The sequence below is a fragment of the Leucoraja erinacea genome, chromosome 37 (assembly GCF_028641065.1).
Source record: "Leucoraja erinacea ecotype New England chromosome 37, Leri_hhj_1, whole genome shotgun sequence".
Taxonomy (NCBI): domain Eukaryota; kingdom Metazoa; phylum Chordata; class Chondrichthyes; order Rajiformes; family Rajidae; genus Leucoraja; species Leucoraja erinaceus.
The window spans coordinates 8,047,017-8,066,718 of record NC_073413.1 but is presented as its reverse complement, the minus strand read 5'-3'; the positions used below and the strand labels follow the sequence as shown (position 1 = coordinate 8,066,718).

At 50.3% G+C, this 19,702-nt stretch overlaps 1 protein-coding gene across 1 annotated transcript; it reads left to right on the top strand.

The window, feature by feature from the left end:
• Nucleotides 1-1,920: 1,920 nt before the first annotated feature.
• On the top strand, nucleotides 1,921-18,229 carry slc25a38b (solute carrier family 25 member 38b). Its single transcript, XM_055663281.1, has 9 exons — nucleotides 1,921-2,262; nucleotides 2,600-2,662; nucleotides 7,385-7,506; nucleotides 7,944-8,028; nucleotides 8,695-8,768; nucleotides 10,184-10,289; nucleotides 11,938-12,106; nucleotides 12,553-12,719; nucleotides 14,953-18,229. Exons 2-9 carry the CDS (start codon nucleotides 2,648-2,650, stop codon nucleotides 15,073-15,075), a joined length of 861 nt encoding a protein of 286 aa, XP_055519256.1. The 5' UTR covers nucleotides 1,921-2,262; nucleotides 2,600-2,647; the 3' UTR covers nucleotides 15,076-18,229.
• Nucleotides 18,230-19,702: the final 1,473 nt, after the last annotated feature.

Sequence of the window (19,702 nt, the reverse complement as noted above, 5' to 3'; positions counted from 1 at the left end):
GGGTACAGACCAGTGTAGAGGGTGCAGTGACCTGTTTGGGGCCGCCATGGGGGGGCGGTACAGACCGGTGTAGAGGGTGCAGTGACTGTTTGGGGCCTCCAGGTGGCGGTACAGACCGGTGTAGAGGGTGCAGTGTCTGTTTGGGGCCGCCAGGGGGGGCGGTACAGACCGGTGTAGAGGGTGCAGTGACTGTTTGGGGCCTCCAGGTGGCGGTACAGACCGGTGTAGAGGGTGCAGTGTCTGTTTGGGGGCCGCCAGGGGGCGGTACAGACCAGTGTAGAGGGTGCAGTGACTGTTTGGGGCCTCCAGGGGGCGGTACAGACCAGTGTCGAGGGTGCAGTGACTGTTTGGGGCCGCCAGGGGGCGGTACAGACCAGTGTAGATGGGTGCAGTGACTGTTTGGGGCCGCCAGGGGGGCGGTACAGACCGGTGTATAGGGTGCAGTGACTGTTTGGGGCCGCCAGGGGGCGGTACAGACCGGTGTAGAGGGTGCAGTGTCTGTTTGGGGCCTCCAGGGGGGGGCGGTACAGGCCAGTGTAGAGGGTGCAGTGACTGTTTGGGTCCTCCAGGTGGCGGTACAGGCCAGTGTAGAGGGTGCAGTGACTGTTTGGGGCCGCCAGGGGGGGGGGGGGGGGGCGGTACAGACCAGTGTGTAGAGGGTGCAGTGACTGTTTGGGGCCGCCAGGGGGGCGGTACAGACCGGTGTAGAGGGTGCAGTGACTGTTTGGGGGCCGCCAGGGGGGCGGTACAGACCGGGGTAGAGGGTGCAGTGTCTGTTTGGGGCCGGCAGGAGGGGGCGGTACGGACCAGTGTAGAGGGTGCAGTGCCTGTTTGGGGCCGCCAGGTGGCGGTACAGGCCAGTGTAGAGGGTGCAGTGACTGTTTGGGGCCGCCAGGGGGCGGTACAGGCCAGTGTAGAGGGTGCAGTGACTGTTTGGGGGCCAGGGGGGGGCGGTACACCGGTGTAGAGGGTGCAGTGTCTGTTTGGGGCCTCCAGGGGGGGGGGGCGGTACAGACCGGTGTAGAGGGTGCAGTGACTGTTTGGGGCCTCCAGGGGGCGGTACAGACCAGTGTAGAGGGTGCAGTGACTGTTTGGGGCCTCCAGGGGGCGGTACAGACCAGTGTAGAGGGTGCAGTGTCTGTTTGGGGCCGCCAGGGGGCGCGGTACAGACCGGTGTAGAGGGTGCAGGGTGCAGTGTCTGTTTGGGGCCGCCAGGGGGCGGTACAGATCGGTGTAGAGGGTGCAGTGACTGTTTGGGGCCGCCAGGGGGCGGTACAGACCGGTGTAGAGGGTGCAGTGACTGTTTGGGGCCGCCAGGGGGCGGTACAGACCAGTGTAGATGGGTGCGGTGACTGTTTGGGGCCTCCAGGTGGCGGTACAGGCCGGTGTAGAGGGTGCAGTGACTGTTTGGGGCCACCAGGTGGCGGTACAGACCGGTGTAGAGGGTGCAGTGACTGTTTGGGGCCGCCAGGGGGCGGTACAGATCGGTGTAGAGGGTGCAGTGACTGTTTGGGGCCGCCAGGTGGCGGTACAGACCGGTGTAGAGGGTGCAGTGACTGTTTGGGGCCGCCAGGGGGCGGTACAGACCAGTGTAGAGGGTGCAGTGAGTGTTTGGGGCCGCCAGGGGGCGGTACAGACCAGTGTAGAGGGTGCAGTGAGTGTTTGGGGCCGCCAGGGGGCGGTACAGACCAGTGTAGAGGGTGCAGTGAGTGTTTGGGGCCGCCAGGGGGCGGTACAGACCAGTGTAGAGGGTGCAGTGAGTGTTTGGGGCCGCCAGGGGGCGGTACAGACCAGTGTAGAGGGTGCAGTGAGTGTTTGGGGCCGCCAGGGGGCGGTACAGACCAGTGTAGAGGGTGCAGTGAGTGTTTGGGGCCGCCAGGGGGCGCGGTGACCCTGTGCGCGCACCCGTGGAGAAGCAGCTGGAACCGGTTGTATCCACTGGGCGGGCGCGAGCGAGCGAGTGGATACATTGGGCTCAGGCGATACAATCTTTGATACAAAGTGTTCCAGCGCCGCGGCCACAGACAGCTGAGGGGCAGCGACTCGTCCCGACCTAGACCACCAGCAAACCCCGCTCCTCCTGGACCGGATCGCACCTCCTGGACCGGATCGCAGCCCGGGATCAGCAGCAGCAGCAGCAGCAACTCATCCCGGGACCGGAGCTCTCATCCCATCTGAGATCACATCCAGGAGCTGAGATCTGATCCCATCCCTGGACTAGGAAGTGAACCAGAACCAGAACCAGGAAGTCCAAGTCAGCGGGTAACTGAGCCGCCCTTTGCCCTCAATTTTAATTGCTAAGAATTTTAAACAACAAAACGAAGTTGTGTTCAATTTGGATCAAACCCATTAAGCAAGGGAAATTAGATTTGTATTTAATGGGGGACCAATAGTCCAGCCTTTGTTCTACCCTTAAATTAAATTTTATCTTCCTGTCTCATGTGACAAGTTAATAGCCCGGGACCGATAGCCCTCTGGCAACTAGTGCATATTTGTGACAGGGATGGTTTTGAGCTTCTGGGCTAAGACAGCATTGTCGTCCATCTCCCTTTAACTCGAAGGATTTTATACTTTTCCTTCATTTGTTTAAATGGATCAGGAGCTGAGGACGTTGATCCGGGATCGAGTCCTGAGGAAGAAAGAGAAGATGGAAGTTTTTCTGGTGAGTGAATGTTTGAGTTAAGTTTATGGTCAGGTGTACCGAGGTACAGTGAAAAGCTTTTGTTGTGTGCTATCCAGTCAGTGGAAAGACAATACATGATTAAAATCGAGCCCTCCACCGTGTACAGATACACGATAAAGGGAATAACGTTTAGTGCAAGATTAAGCCTGTAAAGTACGATCAAAGATAGTCTGAGGGTCACCAGAGAGGTAGATAGTAGTCCAAGACTGCTCTCTGGTTGTGGTAGGATGGTTCAGTTGCCTAATAACAGCCGGGAAGAAACTGTCTCTGAATCCGGAGGTGTGCGTTTTCATACTTCTATACCTTTTGCCCGATGGGAGAGGGGAGAAGAAGGAGTGGCCAGGATGCTACCCATCCTTGATTATGCTGCTGGCCTTGCCGAGGCAGCGTGAGGTGTAGACGGAGTCAATGGAAGGGAGGTTGGTTTGTGTGATGGTCTGGGCTACGTCCACAATTCGCTGCAATTTCTGGCTGTCTTGGACGGAGCTGTTCCAAAACCGTGCTGCGATGCAGCATGCCGATAAAATGCTTTCTGGTGGGATATTGGGACTAAGGTGACAAATTGTCTCTGACCAGGCAGCTAACATAGTCTCTGTCTGTGATCGCTGGTATCTGCTACATTAGATGACCTTTGCCAGAGTCGATGGCATAAGCTGACTCACAAGAAGCAACAGCAGTGGAACGAATGCTCGGTATACGGGGAAGACTCGGGGTGGGACGGGCGTGTGTCAGGTTTCCAAGCCAAGTTTGGTTTCCCTTGTCACACATGTGGAACTGGTGCAGGCCGGTAAGATTGGAAATACATTTCTCAACCACCGGCGTGCGTAGTGCAGGAAGGTGGAGTCATGTTTGTTTACTGAAAGAAAGCACAACTTGTATTTTCATACCTTTCACAATCTCAAATATGCTCTGAACATAGTCTATAATTGCACTATTATTAGTGTATTTTTTTTTGTGTATGTTTGTGTGTGTGTGTATATATATATGTGTGTGGTGTGTATGTATGTGTGTGTTTGTGTGTGTGTGTGTATATATATGTGTGGTGTGTGTATATATGTATGTATGTGTGGCGTGTATGTATATATGTGTGTGTGTGTGTGTATATATATATATGTGTGTATATATGTTTGTGTGTATATATATATATATGTGTGTGTGTGTATATATAATGTGTGTGATCTATATATGATATATATATACTTTGACAATAAAGGATACTTTGACTTTTTGTGTATGTATATGTATGTGTATATATATGTGTGTGTGTATATATATGTGTGTGTACATGTACATATACACACACTGATCTTATTTTTCTCTCATCTAGTTTGCAGTGTACTATGTTTACATGGTCTGTTGTGCTGCTACAAGTAAGAATGTCATTGTTGTCTCTGGGACATATGACACTAAAACACTTTTGAACTTTACAGGAAAATATTATTGAAGTTTAAAATAAAAACAGAAGTGGTAAACGATGACAACATTGAAGGGACATTGAGTCAGACACATTAACAGGCAGGAAATATAAAGATAGAGACCGTGTCGATGGGATTAGTTACATTAGCATCATGGTCAGTGTCTCTGGAGAAAAAGGATGGGTAACGTTTCGGGTTGTGGGGCCTTTCTTCGGCTCCGACCCGACCTGAAACACCACTCAGAAATGCTGCTTGACCCACTGAGCTACTCCAGCACAGCACTTTGTGTCAATAGACAATAGGAGTAGGCCATTCGGCCCTTCCAGCCAGCACCGCCATTCAATGTGATCATGGCTGATCATCCACAATCAGTACCCCGTTCCTGCCTTCTCCCCATATCCCTTGATTCCGCTATCTTCAAGAGCTCTATCTAACTCTCTCTTGAAAGCATCCAGAGAATTGGCCTCCACTGCCCTCTGAGGCAGAGAATTCCACAGATTCACAACTCACTGGGTGAAAAAGTTTTTCCTCATCTCCGTTCTAAATGGCTTGCACCAACATCTGCAGTTTCTTGTTTATAGTTTGTACTTCTCCCCCAGGATTTTCATGGGTTTTCTCCGAGATCTCCGCTTTCCTCCCACACTCCAAAAACGTACAGGTTTGTAGGTTAATTGGCTTGGGTATATTGATAAATTGTCCCTAGTGTATAGGAAAGTGTTAGTGTGCGGGAATCGCTGGTCAGTGCAGACTCGGTGGGCCAAAAGGCCTGTTTCCACACTGTATCTCTAAACTAAACTAAAATTATTGGGCAGAGCATGAGAGAGAGGGGAGTTGCTTGGCCTCGTGGAGGGCAGGTGGAGGTGGTCTTGCTGGTCAGTTGGAGTGCAGCCGGTACAGCCATGTTGACCCTGGGCTGGGACTGGTCTGCCCTGCACCTGTCCCTTCCCCAGCTGGTGATTCCGTGTGCAAGGTCGCCCACAGCCTTGTGCTTCTGGGAACCTGCAGATCAAAGCTGCAGCAAATTAATGCAGCAGAACAGTGAAGCAGGCAGTGCAGTTGTCTACGACTTATTCAGCTCTGCGACACAAGCAGTAAAGGAAAATAAGCACGTAGCTCAGTGCAGTCTACACCTCTCCACGTCCCACCTTTCGACTCACTCCCCCTCTCTCCTGCCGTCTCCCTTCTCTCTCTCTCCCTCCCTCTCCTCTTCTCTCTCCCTCTTCCCTCTCCCCTCTTCTCTCTCCCCTTCCCTCTTCCCTCTTCCCTCTTCCCTCTCCCTCTTCCCTCTTCCCTCTTCCCTCTCCCTCTCCCCCTTCCCTCTCCCTCTTCTCTCTCTCCCTCTTCCCTCTCTCTCTCTCCTCTCTTCTCCTCCCTCTTCTCTCTCCCTCTCTCTCCTCTCCCTCTCTCCCTCTCCCTCTCTCTCTCCCTCTCTCTCTCTCTCTCCTTCTCTCTCCTCTCTCTCTCCCTCCCTCTCTCTCTCCCTCTCCCTCTCCCTCCCTCTCCCTCTTCCCTCTCCCTCTCCTCTTCCCTCTCCCTTTCCCTCTCCCTTCCCTCTTCCCTCTCCCCCTCTCCCCCTTCCCTCTTCCCTCTCTCCCCCTTCCCTCTCCCCTTCTTCCCTCTCCCTCTCCCTCTCCCTCCCTCCCCTTCCCTCTCCCCTTCCCCTCCTCCCCTCTCCCTTCCCTTCCCCCCCCCTCCCTCTCCCCTCCCTTCCCTCTCCCCCTTCCCTCTCCCCCTTCTCCCCCTTCCCTCTCCCCTCTCCCTCTTCCCTCTCCCCTTCCCTCTCCCTCCCCTTCCCCCCCATTCTCCCTCCACCACCTCTCCCCCTCATCCCTCTCTCCACCACCACCAGGCCTCAGGCTTCTCTCCCCCTCACCCTCCCTCCCTCCCTCCTCTCCTTCTCCTCCTCCTCCCTCTTCTCTCTCCCTCTCCTCCCCTCCCCCCCCCCCCCCTTCCCTGTCTCTCTCTATGTCTCTCTCTCTCCCCCTGCACTCTCTCACAGACACAGACTGGACCGGCCTTTTTCACACCCCCCCTTTCCTGGCTGTGTGATTGGCCATGTGTAATGTTGAGCTGGTGTCCAGTTTCAGGGCCGTGCAGTAGCCTCTGTACTGGGGGCAGTCGGAAGGACTGACTGACGCTGCACAACCGTGGTTGTACCGGGACTGTAGTTGTCGGCCAGGATTTTCCGTTGTGCACTCAGAATCTGTACCCGTCAGCCTGATGTGATCCCAACCTGAACCCAAATAATTGTTGAAAGATGTGTAGAGAAACATAGAAAAACGGTCCCTGCTTTTTCCCCATATCCCTTGACTCCTTTAGCCCTAAGAGCTAAATCTAACTCTCTCTTTACTTCACTGCCTGCTGTACTTGCATGCTTACTTTCAGTGACTGATGTACAAGGACACCCAGGTCTTGTTGCAGAACATATGTGAAATGTGTAGGAAAGAACTGCAGATGCTGGTCTAAACCGAAGATAGACACAAAATGCTGGAGTCACTCAGCGGGACAGGCAGCATCTCTCCAGAGTCGTCTGATATGGGGGGGGGGGCAATACCAGCTAGGGCGTAGAGGCATGGGACTGGCGTTGTCTTTATGCATCCCGTGATAATGCAGCAGGTGTCGTTGAGGGCTGTGTCAACCAGTTTGGTGTGGTGGGAGCGGCTCCAGCTTGAGCACGCGTATTCAGCTGTGGAGAAGCACAGGGCTGGGGCAGTTGCACGGGTGGTTGGTGGATCCATGCTGTGTACCTCAATGACTCTATGAGAATTTGTTCGGTGTCACTATTCGCATATGAGTAGTGAGAGGAGAATCTTAGTTTAGTTTGTAGAAACAGCGCAGAAACATGCCCTTCGGCCCACCGTGTCCGCACCCACCCTGCACACTCCACACACACTAGGGAACACTTTTTATTTTTTATACCAAGCCAATCGACTTGCCCGACTGTACGTGTTTGCAGTGTGGGAGGAAACCGAAGATCTCGGAGAAAAGGACAAGCTCTGTACGGACAAGTATCCGTGGTCAGGATTGAACCTGGGTCTCTGGCGCTGTGAGGCAGCAAGTGTACTGCCTACACCGCTGAGTAAGAAGCATAAACGCCAACGGGGACCAATTGGGTTGAATCACCAGGGTCGTTCCCCATAATTCTTTACGCACTCTTCCTGAAGTTCTCACTTCATGATGAAGGTCCATCATTTAACAGGGAAGATGGATAAGGACCTGGGTGGTTGGTTTTAGCTTGTAATTTGAGTAGTGCCTGTTCATGTTGTTTCTGCCTTACATCCCCCAGTGTCACCCGGTGCTGAAGGCCTTCATGTGCGGCTCTCTGAGTGGGACCTGCTCCACGCTGCTCTTCCAGCCCCTTGACCTGGTGAAGACTCGCCTACAGACCGTGCAGAGCTCCGTCAATGGGTACGGTGGGGGGGGAATAAGGAGACGATTCATTCTCTCCATAGATGCTGCCACACCCGCGGAGTTACTCCAGCATGTTGTGTCTACCTTCGATTTTACCAGCATCTGCAGTTCTTTCTGTTCAATGGGCCTGAGGCTACGGACATGGGTTGTGAATCAGTGGGAATCTGGAGGTCACGGTTTGCAGACTTGCTTGCCTTCCTCCTGACGACAGGAATGAAATGATAGCCTGGCCAGGGAGGTGCGAGTCTTTGATGATATTGGATGACTTTTTGAGCCAGCGATTCCTGTGGTGGGGAGGGCAGTACCTGTGATGGAACCCAATGTTCTGACCTGGACACAACAGTGGGACTGTGTTAGAGACGGTATCTGATGTACACAGCACATCAACACTTGGTGACATTTTGTTGAGAGGAATTTATTTCTCTTTACTCTAGATCTGGGCGAGTTGGAATGATCACCATTTTGCTGAATGTTATTCGCACAGAGAGAATCATCGGATTGTGGAAAGGTGTCTCTCCGGTAAGAGGGTGATGGATCATGTCCCTCTGTGATGTTCTGCTTTGTAATAAATGTTGTTAAAATGGTGTGTCTGCTGCTCACTTGCTATGGGATAGACAATAGACAATGTGCAGGAGTAGGCCATTTGGCCCTTCGAGCCAGCACCGCCATTCAATGTGGCCATGGCTGATCATCCCCAATCATTACCCCGTTCCTGCCTTCTCCCCATATCCCCTGACTCCGCTATTTTTAAGAACCCTCTTGAAAGCACTCAGGGAACCTGCCTCCACCGCCCTCTGAGGCAGAGAATTCCACAGACTCATCAATCTCTGTGAGAAAAAGTGTTTCCTTGTCTCCGTGTATTCTTAAACTGCGTGGCCCCTGGTTCTGGACTCCCCCAACATCGGGAACATGTTCCCTGCCTCTAGTGTGTCCAAGCCCTCAACAATCTTATATGTTTCAATGAGATCCCCTCTCATCCTTTTTCAATGAGATTCCCTCTCATCCTTTTTCAATGAGATACCCTCTCATCCTTATGAATGAATCGGTTAGCCTCAGTATCTCTGAACTGAGGGCTGGTGGAAGATAGTGCCTACATTTGTTGGTGGTATAATGGTTCAACATGTGCACCCTCAGGGGCATAGGCTGTAAATCAGACTCAATCCATCTTTTCCTTCCTCTTTGCAGTCGTTTGTCCGATGCATCCCTGGTGTTGGCATTTACTTCAGCACGCTCTACTCCACCAAGCAGCACTTCTTCAGGTGAGCTGATGAGCTGACGATATCCTACCAAGTTAACCATCCATCTCTGGAACTGGAGGACAGATCCAACCCAGGATGAAGCCAATGTCCCGACAGACTTTTCAAGCTCAACGTGAAATTCTGCTTCAATCAAACGTTCATGGGTGATAGTCCACAGAATTAGGCCATTTGGCCCATCAAGTCTACGTCATTCTATAATGGCTGATCTATCTTTCCCTCCGAACCCCATTCTCCTGCCTTTTCCCCATCACCCGTGAAACGTTTTGGGGGCTGAGGCACTCAGGGAGCTTCATGCCATAATCCAACCCATGCTATGTCTGCTGACCGTGTAAAGGGAGTTTAAAACTATGCATTGTCTCCCTTAGTACTTAAATAGGCAAACTGGAAGAAGCCTTGTTGTGTTTCCTAATTCATGTTTTATCCACCCTGGGAAAATTAGATGGGACAATGTCCAGGGAGCTTTACTCTTGAGAAAATCCCATGTTGTATAACGGCACGGTGCATTGTACCTGCCATGAGGGTGTTTGATAAGACAAACAAGAAAATGCTGTGGTTTATTAGCCGTGGGGGGAGGGGGGCCTTTGATGAAGACATGCAAGGGGAACGTTACATATCCAACATTTTATTTCTACTCTAAAGACACTAAATGTTGGAAACACTCAGCAGGTCAAGCAGTACTAGTTTGTGAGTTGGATTACTTTCATCAAACATCAATTCAACCTCTCTTCCCAGATGTGCGGCCTGGCCTCTGAGTATCTCTCAAGATCATCTGGTTTTATGTCAAATTTCCAGCATCTATAGGTTTTTTTCTTTAGCTTTTCATTCCGTGTTTTATCTACTCTGTGGATGTATTTTGTGGAAAAGGGTGGATGGTCCTTCACTCCTGGTGCAGAGTTTGCTTTATGCAGTTTTGCTACAAGGGGTAGTGGGACCTCTGTCTCCTGTGTTGGTGGTGGCAGTAATGTCAAGGTTTAGAGCGTCTCCAGAGGGGAGGGCTGGTGGTCTTCTGTTTTTAAGCTTCATACAGAGAGATAGAGATAGAGAGAGCAGAGAAGTGTTTGGCACAGCTCCTGTGGGTGATGTCTGACGGTGGTTTGCACACACTGGAGCGGGTCGCTGTTGGACTGTAACAGTGAAATATTTTACTGAAGGAAGCTGCGTCACTCCCAGGAGCCACGTGGGAGGGATATGGGAAATGCTGTGGGCAATATTCCCACGCAGGCTGTGAGTGAGTGAGCATGGGCACTGCCTCGTGCTCAGCGGGAACATGGCTGCAGCCAGTATGGGCTGCGTCGGGGGCATTCGGTGGCGAGTGCCCAAGCTCCCAGGGCGCTGTGTACCACGAGACACCTGCCATCCATCCTCTCGGGGTGACGCTCCTCCCATGTGTCTTAAAAACTCTTTTTCGTCTCCAGCGAGAGGAGCCCCTCGGCACTGGAGTCGGTGGCTTTAGGCGCCAGTGCTCGCACAGTAGCGGGCGTCTGCATGTTGCCCGTAACCGTGGTGAAGACGCGATACGAGGTGAGTTCCTCCCCGGGTGCTGGACGGATTTCACGGCTGTTCGATGGATGTCCCTCAGGCACTGGTGGGTGGGCCAGGGCCACGTTTACCCAATGCTCCTGCACATGTGGCTGCTTGACTCAATGTGAAGAAAGACACCTCATCTGTAGAGTCAGATCCGTGGCCTCTCAACGCCCCAAAACTCTTTGACGGCCAAATGGAACATCTTAATGCACAAAGTGTTGAAGTAACTCAGCGGGTCAGGCGGTATCTCTGGAGAACATGGATAGGTGACGTTTCGGGTCGGGACACTTCAGGCGTTCCTTTGTTAATGATATTTTGTTTTATGTTCTTGCGGGATTCCAGTGTCGCCTCTTGGAACAACTGGCAAGAACTTTTGAAATCTTTGAAACACAATGTTTCAGGACCCCTCAAATCCCAATCAATCACCTGCAATGGGTTTGAGACTCACGGCAGAGACTTGAATATGCAATCCACATTCAGTGACATTTTGGGATGTAAAGACTTGTTTTACGGAGAGAGCTGGCAGCCAAATAATACAGCAGATCTGTTACTGTGTTGTGGGGGATTTTGTCATAAGTGCTGGGCAGACTCTCTGGATAGAATCTGTGGAATCTTTAAAACCTGACACCAAGTGTCATTTTAGTGGGCAGCACGGTGGCTCAGCTGGCAGGAAGACAAACGGGCTGGAGAAACTCAGCGGGTGCGGCAGCATCTATGGAGCGAAGGAAATAGGCAACGTTTCGGGCCAAAACCGTTCTTCAGACTGATGTAGGGTGGGGGTGGGCGGGGAGAAGAAAGGAAAAAGGAAGAGGAGGAGCCCGAGGGCTGAGGGAGGGCTGAGAAGGAGAGGAGACAGCAAGGGCTACCGGAAATTGGAGAATTCAATGTGTATGCCGCTAGGGTGCAGACTGCCCAAGCGGAATGTGAGGTGCTGCTCCTCCAATTTCCGGTGGTGCTCACTCTGGCCATGGGGGAGGCCCAGGACGGAGAGGTCGGATTCGGAATGGGTGGCTGGGTTGAAGTGCTGAGCCACCGGGAGATCAGGTTGGTTAATATGGACAGGGCATGTGTCTCTTTCTACCCCACACCAACTCCTCCTCGCTTCATGTGGTACGTACGGTGATGTAGCTATTAGCGCTGTTGCCTCACAGTTCTAGAGAACCGAGCTCAATTCTGGCCACGGGTGCTGTCTGTGTGGAGTTTGCACGTTCTTCCCGTGACCATGGGTGCTCTGATTTCTTCCCACATCCAAAGCCATGTGGGTTTGTAGGTTAATTGGTTTGTGTAAAATGCTCCCTGAGAGTGGTCAACGTAGAACTAGTGTGAATGGGTAACCAATTGGTTGGTGTAGATTCTAGCGAAATGAAATAGGCGACCTTTCGGGTCAAGACCCTTCTTCAAACCAAACGTCTCACCTGAATGTTCCATAGATTGTGGATTATGTATGCAAGCCTCCCCACTCGTACAAAATGCTTCCAATTGATTGGGATTTGAAAGACGTGTATCCTTGTGGTATAGGTCTTGCTGGTTGTTCCTACAGTAGTTTCCTGCATGGACACTGGAGGATGTGGGGCACAAGGAAATGTGTTTGGAGTTCAGGAGAGGGGGAAAGAAAATGCCTTACGATTTGCCTCTGTGCCTGCAGAGTGGGAAGTTTCAGTACGAAAGCGTGTTCAGTGCTTTGAGAAATATCTACAAGACTGAGGGCGCGCGGGCACTGTTCAGCGGGCTGACGGCCACACTCCTCCGCGATGCCCCCTTCTCTGGGATTTACCTCATGTTCTACACACAGACCAAGCAAGCAGTACCCGAAGGTACGTGTGGATGTACGGTGCTGGAGTGGGTGTGGGAGGGGGAGAGTGGAGTCATTGTTTGATACAGGCTTGATTACCATCAAAGCTCCTCTAGTATCTTTGGTTACCATTACATAGAAGAAACTGCGGGTGCTGGTTTAAACCAAAGATAGACAAAAAAAAATGCTGGAGTAGTAACTCAGCGGGTCAGACAGCATCTCTTGAGATACGGAAGAGGTGACGTTTCAGATGGAGATCCTTCTTCAGACCCTAGTGCTAAGAGTAAGGCAATGATCCACTCTCTCCATTTTACCCTGAGTATTCCAGCACATCTCCTAAGTGGGGCCCTGGTTTGTGGAGTTGGTGTTAATGTTGCGTCATTTGTCACGAGGAATTTTTCTTGTCACGTTGTAATTACAGGGGCTGGAGAAGGCCCAACTAATCTAAATTTTCCCTTTACTGTTCAGACCGGTACCAGACGCCAATTCTCCCTCTGATCAACTTCGGCTGTGGCATCTTTGCGGGCATTTTGGCTTCCTTGGTGACGCAGCCAGCAGATGTGGTGAAGACACACATGCAGCTCTCTCCCGAAAAGCATCGGCAAGTTAGACACACCATCGTCTTCATCTTTGAGGTACAGCCACTTGAGACTCCAAATGTTCCTCCCTTCGCTTCTAATATATCTTCAAATGGATCCTTCATAGCAAAAGGATTTGAGTATAGGAGCAGGGAGGTTCTACTGCAGTTGTACAGGGTCTTGGTGAGACCACACCTGGAGTATTGCGTACAGTTTTGGTCTCCTAATCTGAGGAAAGACATTCTTGCCATAGAGGGAGTACAGAGAAGGTTCACCAGACTGATTCCTGGTATGTCAGGACTTTCATATGAAGAAAGACTGGATAGACTCGGCTTGTACTCGCTAGAATTTAGAAGATTTAGGGGGGGTCTTATAGAAACTTACAAAATTCTTAAGGGGTTGGACAGGCTAGATGCAGGAAGATTGTTCCCGATGTTGGGGAAGTCCAGAACAAGGGGTCACAGTTTAAGGATAAGGAGGAAGTCTTTTAGGACTGAGATGAGGAAAACTTTTTTCACACAGAGAGTGGTGAATCTCTGGAATTCTCTGCCACAGAAGGTAGTTGAGGCCACAGTTCATTGGCTATATTTAAGAGGGAGTTAGATGTGGCCCTTGTGGCTAAAGGGATCAGGGGGTATGGAGAGAAGGCAGGTACGGGATACTGAGTTGGATGATCAGCCATGATCATATTGAATGGCGGTGCAGGCTCGAAGGGCCGAATGGCCTACTCCTGTACCTATTTTCTATGTTTCTAAATGCTTTCTCTTCAGAGGTAGTTGAAAATATGCTTTTCATTTTCCCTGCCTTCGCTGTTCTGTCTGCAGCGGTGTAAACTTAATTGTGAAATAGCGCTGGAGCCCCCAACACTGTCCCTTGCCCATTGTCCTCCATGGCCTCTTGTCATCCTCCAACGTAGACAAGAATCATCCCACGAACCCACAGGAATTGGCTTGATAAAATTGTAAAATTGTCCAAGTTGGCGATGTGCAGAGTACTGCCCTGCCGACTACAACATTCAGGAGGTTCAGAAGCAATGATTGGGTTAACATGTGACGTGTGTTTGACGGCACTGGGCCTCTGCTCGCTGAAGATTAGAAGGAGGAAGGAGGAGCTGATTGAAACTTACTGAATCATGAAAGGCGTGGACAGAGCGGATGTGAAGAAGATGCTTCCACTAGTGGGAGAGTCCAGGACCAGGGGGTGCAGCGATTACCTTGGTGGTCTCTGAATGACCACAGACTGTTCTCCCACAGTGCTGCTGTTGCATGATTTGGACTCGACCATAATGAAGCAGATTAGTGAGTCGGGACAGACTGTGATGTGGAGGAGAGCTTGGGGGTGTGAAGGTGTGGCTTAAGGGAAGCTGCTTTATCATTGATAGTGTCAGAGTTTACGGGTTTGGGAGATGCTCTTGAAGAAGCTTTGAGTTGCAGTCGCTTCAGCCATTGTGCACTGGTGGTGGAGGGAGAGAAATATTTAGCGTGTGGTCTGACGATCGATCCCGTTGCGTTGACCTAGAAAGCTGCACTCGTCCCGGCAGCCACTGAGTTTTCCACCACGCTTCCAACTTCTTTCGTAAACAGTGCAATGTACAGTATAGAATTCTAGAACATATGGCCTCAGCATCTAAAGCATTGGCTGCTCATGTTGGAATGAAAGATTGGGGTAGGCTAGAGGAATGGACAGAGGTGGAATGCTGGTATCTCAGAGGGTTGTACGGTTGGACGAAGTTACAAAGAATAGGTTGGGGCAAGGCCGTGGGGGGGGATTTGATAATAATAGTGAGAATTTAGAACCAGTGGGTATTTAAAGAATGGATACTAATCCTATAGAGGAGTGACGAGTGAATGACACAGGCAGTAAAGTTCCTGGTGAGTTCGGAGAGGCAGCTTAGTGGAGCGTTGGAATAGTCCTCCACTGAATGTAGAATGGGGAACAGTTGAGGCTTGGGCTCATTGGTGACGGATTGTTGCTTTCATTCAAACTCAAGACAAGACAAGAAAGTTTATTGTCACATGTCCTTGATAGGACAATGAAATTCTTGCTTTGCTTCAGCACAACAGAACATTAGTAGGCATTGACTACAAAACAGATCAGTGTGTCCATATACCATTGTATACGTAAATACACACATGAATAAATAAACTGATAAAGCAAATAACAGATAATGGGCTATTAATGTTCAGAGTTTTGTCTGAGCCAAGTTTAATAGCCTGATGGCTGTGGGGGAGTAGCTATTCCTGAACCTGGTCGTTGCACAATTATTGACGCTGCTCTCGTTGCTCCCCAGAACCACGGCTTGGTGGGGTTTTTCCGCGGCGCCGTTCCTCGATCGTTGCGCCGATCCCTCATGGCGGCCATGGCCTGGACGGTCTACGAACAGATGATGACCAAGCTGGGCCTCAAGTCGTGAAGAGCCCAGCAGTTAAAGGAAAGAACCGTTGGATAATGGAGAGAAGGGACTATCTCACTGGAGTTTTGTGTGCTGAGACTTCAAATGGCTTGCGGCCTTTCGAGCGTGAACAGTGGTACTTTATCTATGGTTAAAAAACAAAAAACTGGCTTCATAGCAGAGTGAAGTTTACGCAGTGTTTCCACGGGGCCAGCGAATTCCTGGCAGAAGTGCACATTTCTCCGTAACTTTGAACTCTGCGCTGTTCCACTGATGTTATGTAACAGCCAGGATGCACCTGCTTGTAACTGGACCCTGCCCGATCTTTTCCCGATTAGCTTGTGTTCCTCAGGGCTGTTGGCCTTGAGATGGTGGAAACCAAACAGCAGGTTGTTAAACTACTCCAGGCATAAACACTTGGCCGAGGCTGAGCTTGTTACTCCTGCTGATTGTGGCAAAGCCCAGTTAACCACAGAGTGGAGGAGAGACTTCACCTTGCGTGTGTGAGACAACACACACACACACACACACAGCGCAGCGTGGAAACCTTCACAACGCTTGCCATATTAAACAATTGCACGTTATTAAAGAATAAATGTGTGTGAATACGCTGCCTCCTGCCACCCCAAGCTATCCGGATCAGAACAAACCTGGTCCACAGTGTGAGATGGACCGTCAATGGGATGGCTACAGGTGTCTTCTCCTCCCCTGATCTGTGAAAGACAAGAGGGGGGGGGGAAATGAACCTCGGTTTCCTGCAAATTGTCCTTCTGCGGTCGCCTGCATGTGTGTCGCTTGTGATTCCCACCAAAGTTGAATTGTCTGCATGTCTTCCCAGCTTGATCATGAAGAATGGGACAGTGAAGCTTGCTCTGACTGGGGGAGTTGGAGATGTAGGTATGGCAGCCTGAAGAAGGGTCTCGACCCCCCCCCCCCCGACATCGCCCATTCCTTCTCTCCAGAGATGCTGCCTGTCCCGCTGAGTCACTCCAGCTTTATGTGTTCCCACTCCACCTTCCTTCCTCCCCCTCACTTCCTTGCCCCATCCAGTTGCACGCCCATCTCTCCCTCTACCTCGCTCTCCTTTTCCCCTGTCCCCTTCCACCGATATCCCTTCCTCGAGCCTCGAATTTAATTCTTCTTCTCACAATCTTACATCCTTTTTGTCTCCTTTATATCTCCCGCCTTTAGAGTTATTGAGTGATACAGTGTTGACACAGGCCCTTCGGCCCAACTTGCCCACACCGGCCAACATGTCCCAGTTACACTCGTCCCACCTGCCTGCCTTTGGTCCATATCCCTCCAAACTATCTTATCCACGTACTTTGTCGTCTACTACGTCCATCTGATGATCAAAAGCCTCCCTCACCCGTACCCACCTATCACTTGCTGCCAGGCCTTGTCCCTCTTCCAGCTTTCTCCCCCCACCCCACTCCCATCAGTCTGAAGGGTCCTGACCTAAAAACATCACCTGTCCATGTCCTCCAGAGATGCCGCCAGACCAACTGAGTTTCTACCGCAGATGGTGTATTTTTCTCTGCTTTTATTAGAAGTCTGATTTATGTATCTTCCAATGGTGTATTCTTATTGCGGCATAATTAATCTCAGTTCGTGTTTGCCTACTTATGAGTTGACACCAACTATCATTATGCTGACTGGAAAGTGTTAAAAATGTTTGGAAAGAGAGACGTGTAGTTATAATCTCCCTGTGAGACATTTACCACAGTTAATAGACTTTAGGATGTTATGCAATCGACTGTGTTAGCTGTAATGTCCCAGTATGACGCAGAATGAATGCTTCTTTGAACAGGAATCGGCTTCATCTGGCGTGGTGCCAGTGCTGGTTACTGGCACAAAGGTGAGGTGCCTGCAGCGAGGGTGGGAGTGTTGGGATGAGCTCAGCTTTCTAGTACTGTTGATCGGAAGGTGTGTACTGGAGTGGGGTTTGCAGAGTAACACAGCCAGTGAGGGGCTCTGTGTATGGGGGGGGGAATGTTGGAGGATCTTGCCAGGCGCTTCTTCTTGCGTATGGCGTGCACAGCCTACAGTTAGAGGACAACTTGTTCTATTTGATTGTGCATGCCGGGTTGATTGCATTCGTCGAAGCAGGGCGGACCACGTGAAGGTTGCAATCTCCCACCCCCTTGCCATGCTTTGTTGACAGCATTGTAGCAGGAAAGGGCTAATGGAGATGTTTGAGCTGCTATTAGCTACAGTCCAGTATTGAGCTTTAAAGCTGTGATCTTCCTGCCAAGTACCATGTTATCTCATGAACCTGCCCAGTCCAATCCACCGTTGCCCAGGCAGTTCCAGCTGTTCTATGCTTCTTGCTTTCAGAGCGAATCAATGGGTCAGGTTGACAGGAATGGGCTGTTTCTGGTGTTGTTGCCTCATGAACTGGGGTCATCAAACTTGTGATCTCTGGCTGTTCCTGGGAAATCTGTATTGAACTTTTTTTTCTATGCTGCCACACAATGCTCCCAAACACCCCTTTACTGGAAAAAAAAAGCTTCATGAGAAATAAGTTGTAGATGGATCTGAAGAAGGGTCTCAACCCGAAACGTCACCCATTCCTTCTATCCAGAGATGCTGCCTGTCCCGCTGAGTTACTCCAGCATTTTGTGTCTTGTCTTTGGTGTAAACTAGCACCTGCAGTTGCTTCCCACACAAGTTGTAGGTTTTAAGTTTTTAAATTCTTGTTTAATACTAACAAAGCTGTTATACCAACCCTAGGTATTGTTATCATGCAGCCTGAATATGTGGTTTATTCCGGGGGGTGGTTGCTAAATCTCCTCCCTTTCTGCAGCCCAATGTTCCCGAGCTAGCCTGGCCCATCCAAGTATCATTCAAGTGGGCTCAGTGCTGCGTGGAGACATAATTGGGGTCCCATACCCGAGTCTTGGTGATCTCCAAGAGGCTGCTGCAGAGATCATTGCCTTGATGCACTCAATCTAAGCCTGATCACTCCCCAAGCATACCTATAACTCGGCTTTTTTTTAAAACTGATTATTAATTTTAATGTTCAACATGAAATGTTCCAATGTTGAATGGAACCACCAGTATAATGTTGAATGATTCTATGTGCCTGTGATGCTGCTGCAAGCAAGATTTTCATTGTACCTGGCTGTACCTCACTATACTTGTGCATAGGACAATAAACATGACCTGACAAAAACGTGCAATAACTATCTCTGGGATAACACAGTAAATGATAATGACAAAAGCAAATGGCTGCAGCTAGCCAGGAATAAAAGCAGAAAAATGCTGAAAATGCTCACCATTTGTAGAAATCAATGTTTCACGTCAGTGATCTTTGTCCAGAAACGTTGACAGTTTCTTCATAGATACCGCCAGCCCTGTTATGTATTTTCAGCATCTTATGTTTTTATATTGGTGTGTGAAATGTGTTGCTCAAGGTGAATTGATGGCAACTGAACGAAAACACAGAGGTGGTGCAGCGGTAGATGCCTCTGTCCCACTTAGGAAACCTGAATGGAAACCTCTGGAGACTTTGCGCCCCACCCAAGGTTTCCGTGCGGTTCCCGGAGGTTGCAGGTGGTTGCCGGAGGTTGCAGGTAGTGGAAGCAGGTAGGGAGACTGACAAAAACCTCCGGGAACCGCACGGAAACCTTGGGTGGGGCACAAAGTCCCTAGAGGTTTCCGTTCAGGTTTCCTAAGGGGGACAGGGGCATTACCCTCAAGGATCCTAATGGTGAAACGTACCAGCAACAAACATGAACTGAGTGCAGTGCTGGCTATCTCTGAAGTAAAGGAGAGAGTGTAACTTAAATCTAATCATCCACCACCCATAATTATAATAAGAGTATAATAATGTTGGTGATGCTGAATTATTCCAATGCAAATCTGGTGCATAATTCAGTGAACACATTTGCAAGGGGTGGATTTACATGTTTTGCTCCCTGATGCAAATAAGTTTGCACAGCTCACCATCCTTTGCATTTAGTTAATATTACCAAACGAGTGCAAGGTTCAGTTGACAGAAGTCAGTCAAAGGTCTGTATTAATCACCTTTCAGATAATCTATTGTTAGAAAGTGCAGCCAAAGGTACCTTTTACTGAACATCTTATCAGACTGGTAGACACGAATAGCTGGAGTAACTCAGCGGGACAGGCAACATCTCTGCGGAGGGAAGAAAGGGGAGACCCTTCTTCAGACTTCTCGACCCGAAACGTCACCCATTCCTTGTCTCCAGAGATGCTGCCTGTCCCGCTGAGGTACTCCAACATTTTGTGTCTACCTTCAATTTAAACCAGCATCTGCAGTCTGCAGGGGGGGGGGGGGGGACTTTTATGGAGCTGCAAACATAAAATATGAAAGGAAAGAGAATGAAATGAGAGTCAAGAGGGTGGCAGAGAACGCAGGAGGGAAGAGACTAAGACTTTTGCCTCCATCACAGTGAGGAGGTGCTTGGTGAACTCACTGTGGTGGTGTTAATTTGTGTTTATTGTATGTTTTGTTATTTATTATTATTGTGTATGACTGCAGGCAGGGAGAGGGGGAGGAGAGAGGGGTGGGGTACGGGAGGAGAGAGGGTGTGGGGGGGGAGGAGATGGGGTAGGGGAGGGAGGGGGAAGAGTGTGGAGGGAGGGGGAGAGAGGGAAGGGAGGGGTAGGGGGGGAGAGGTGG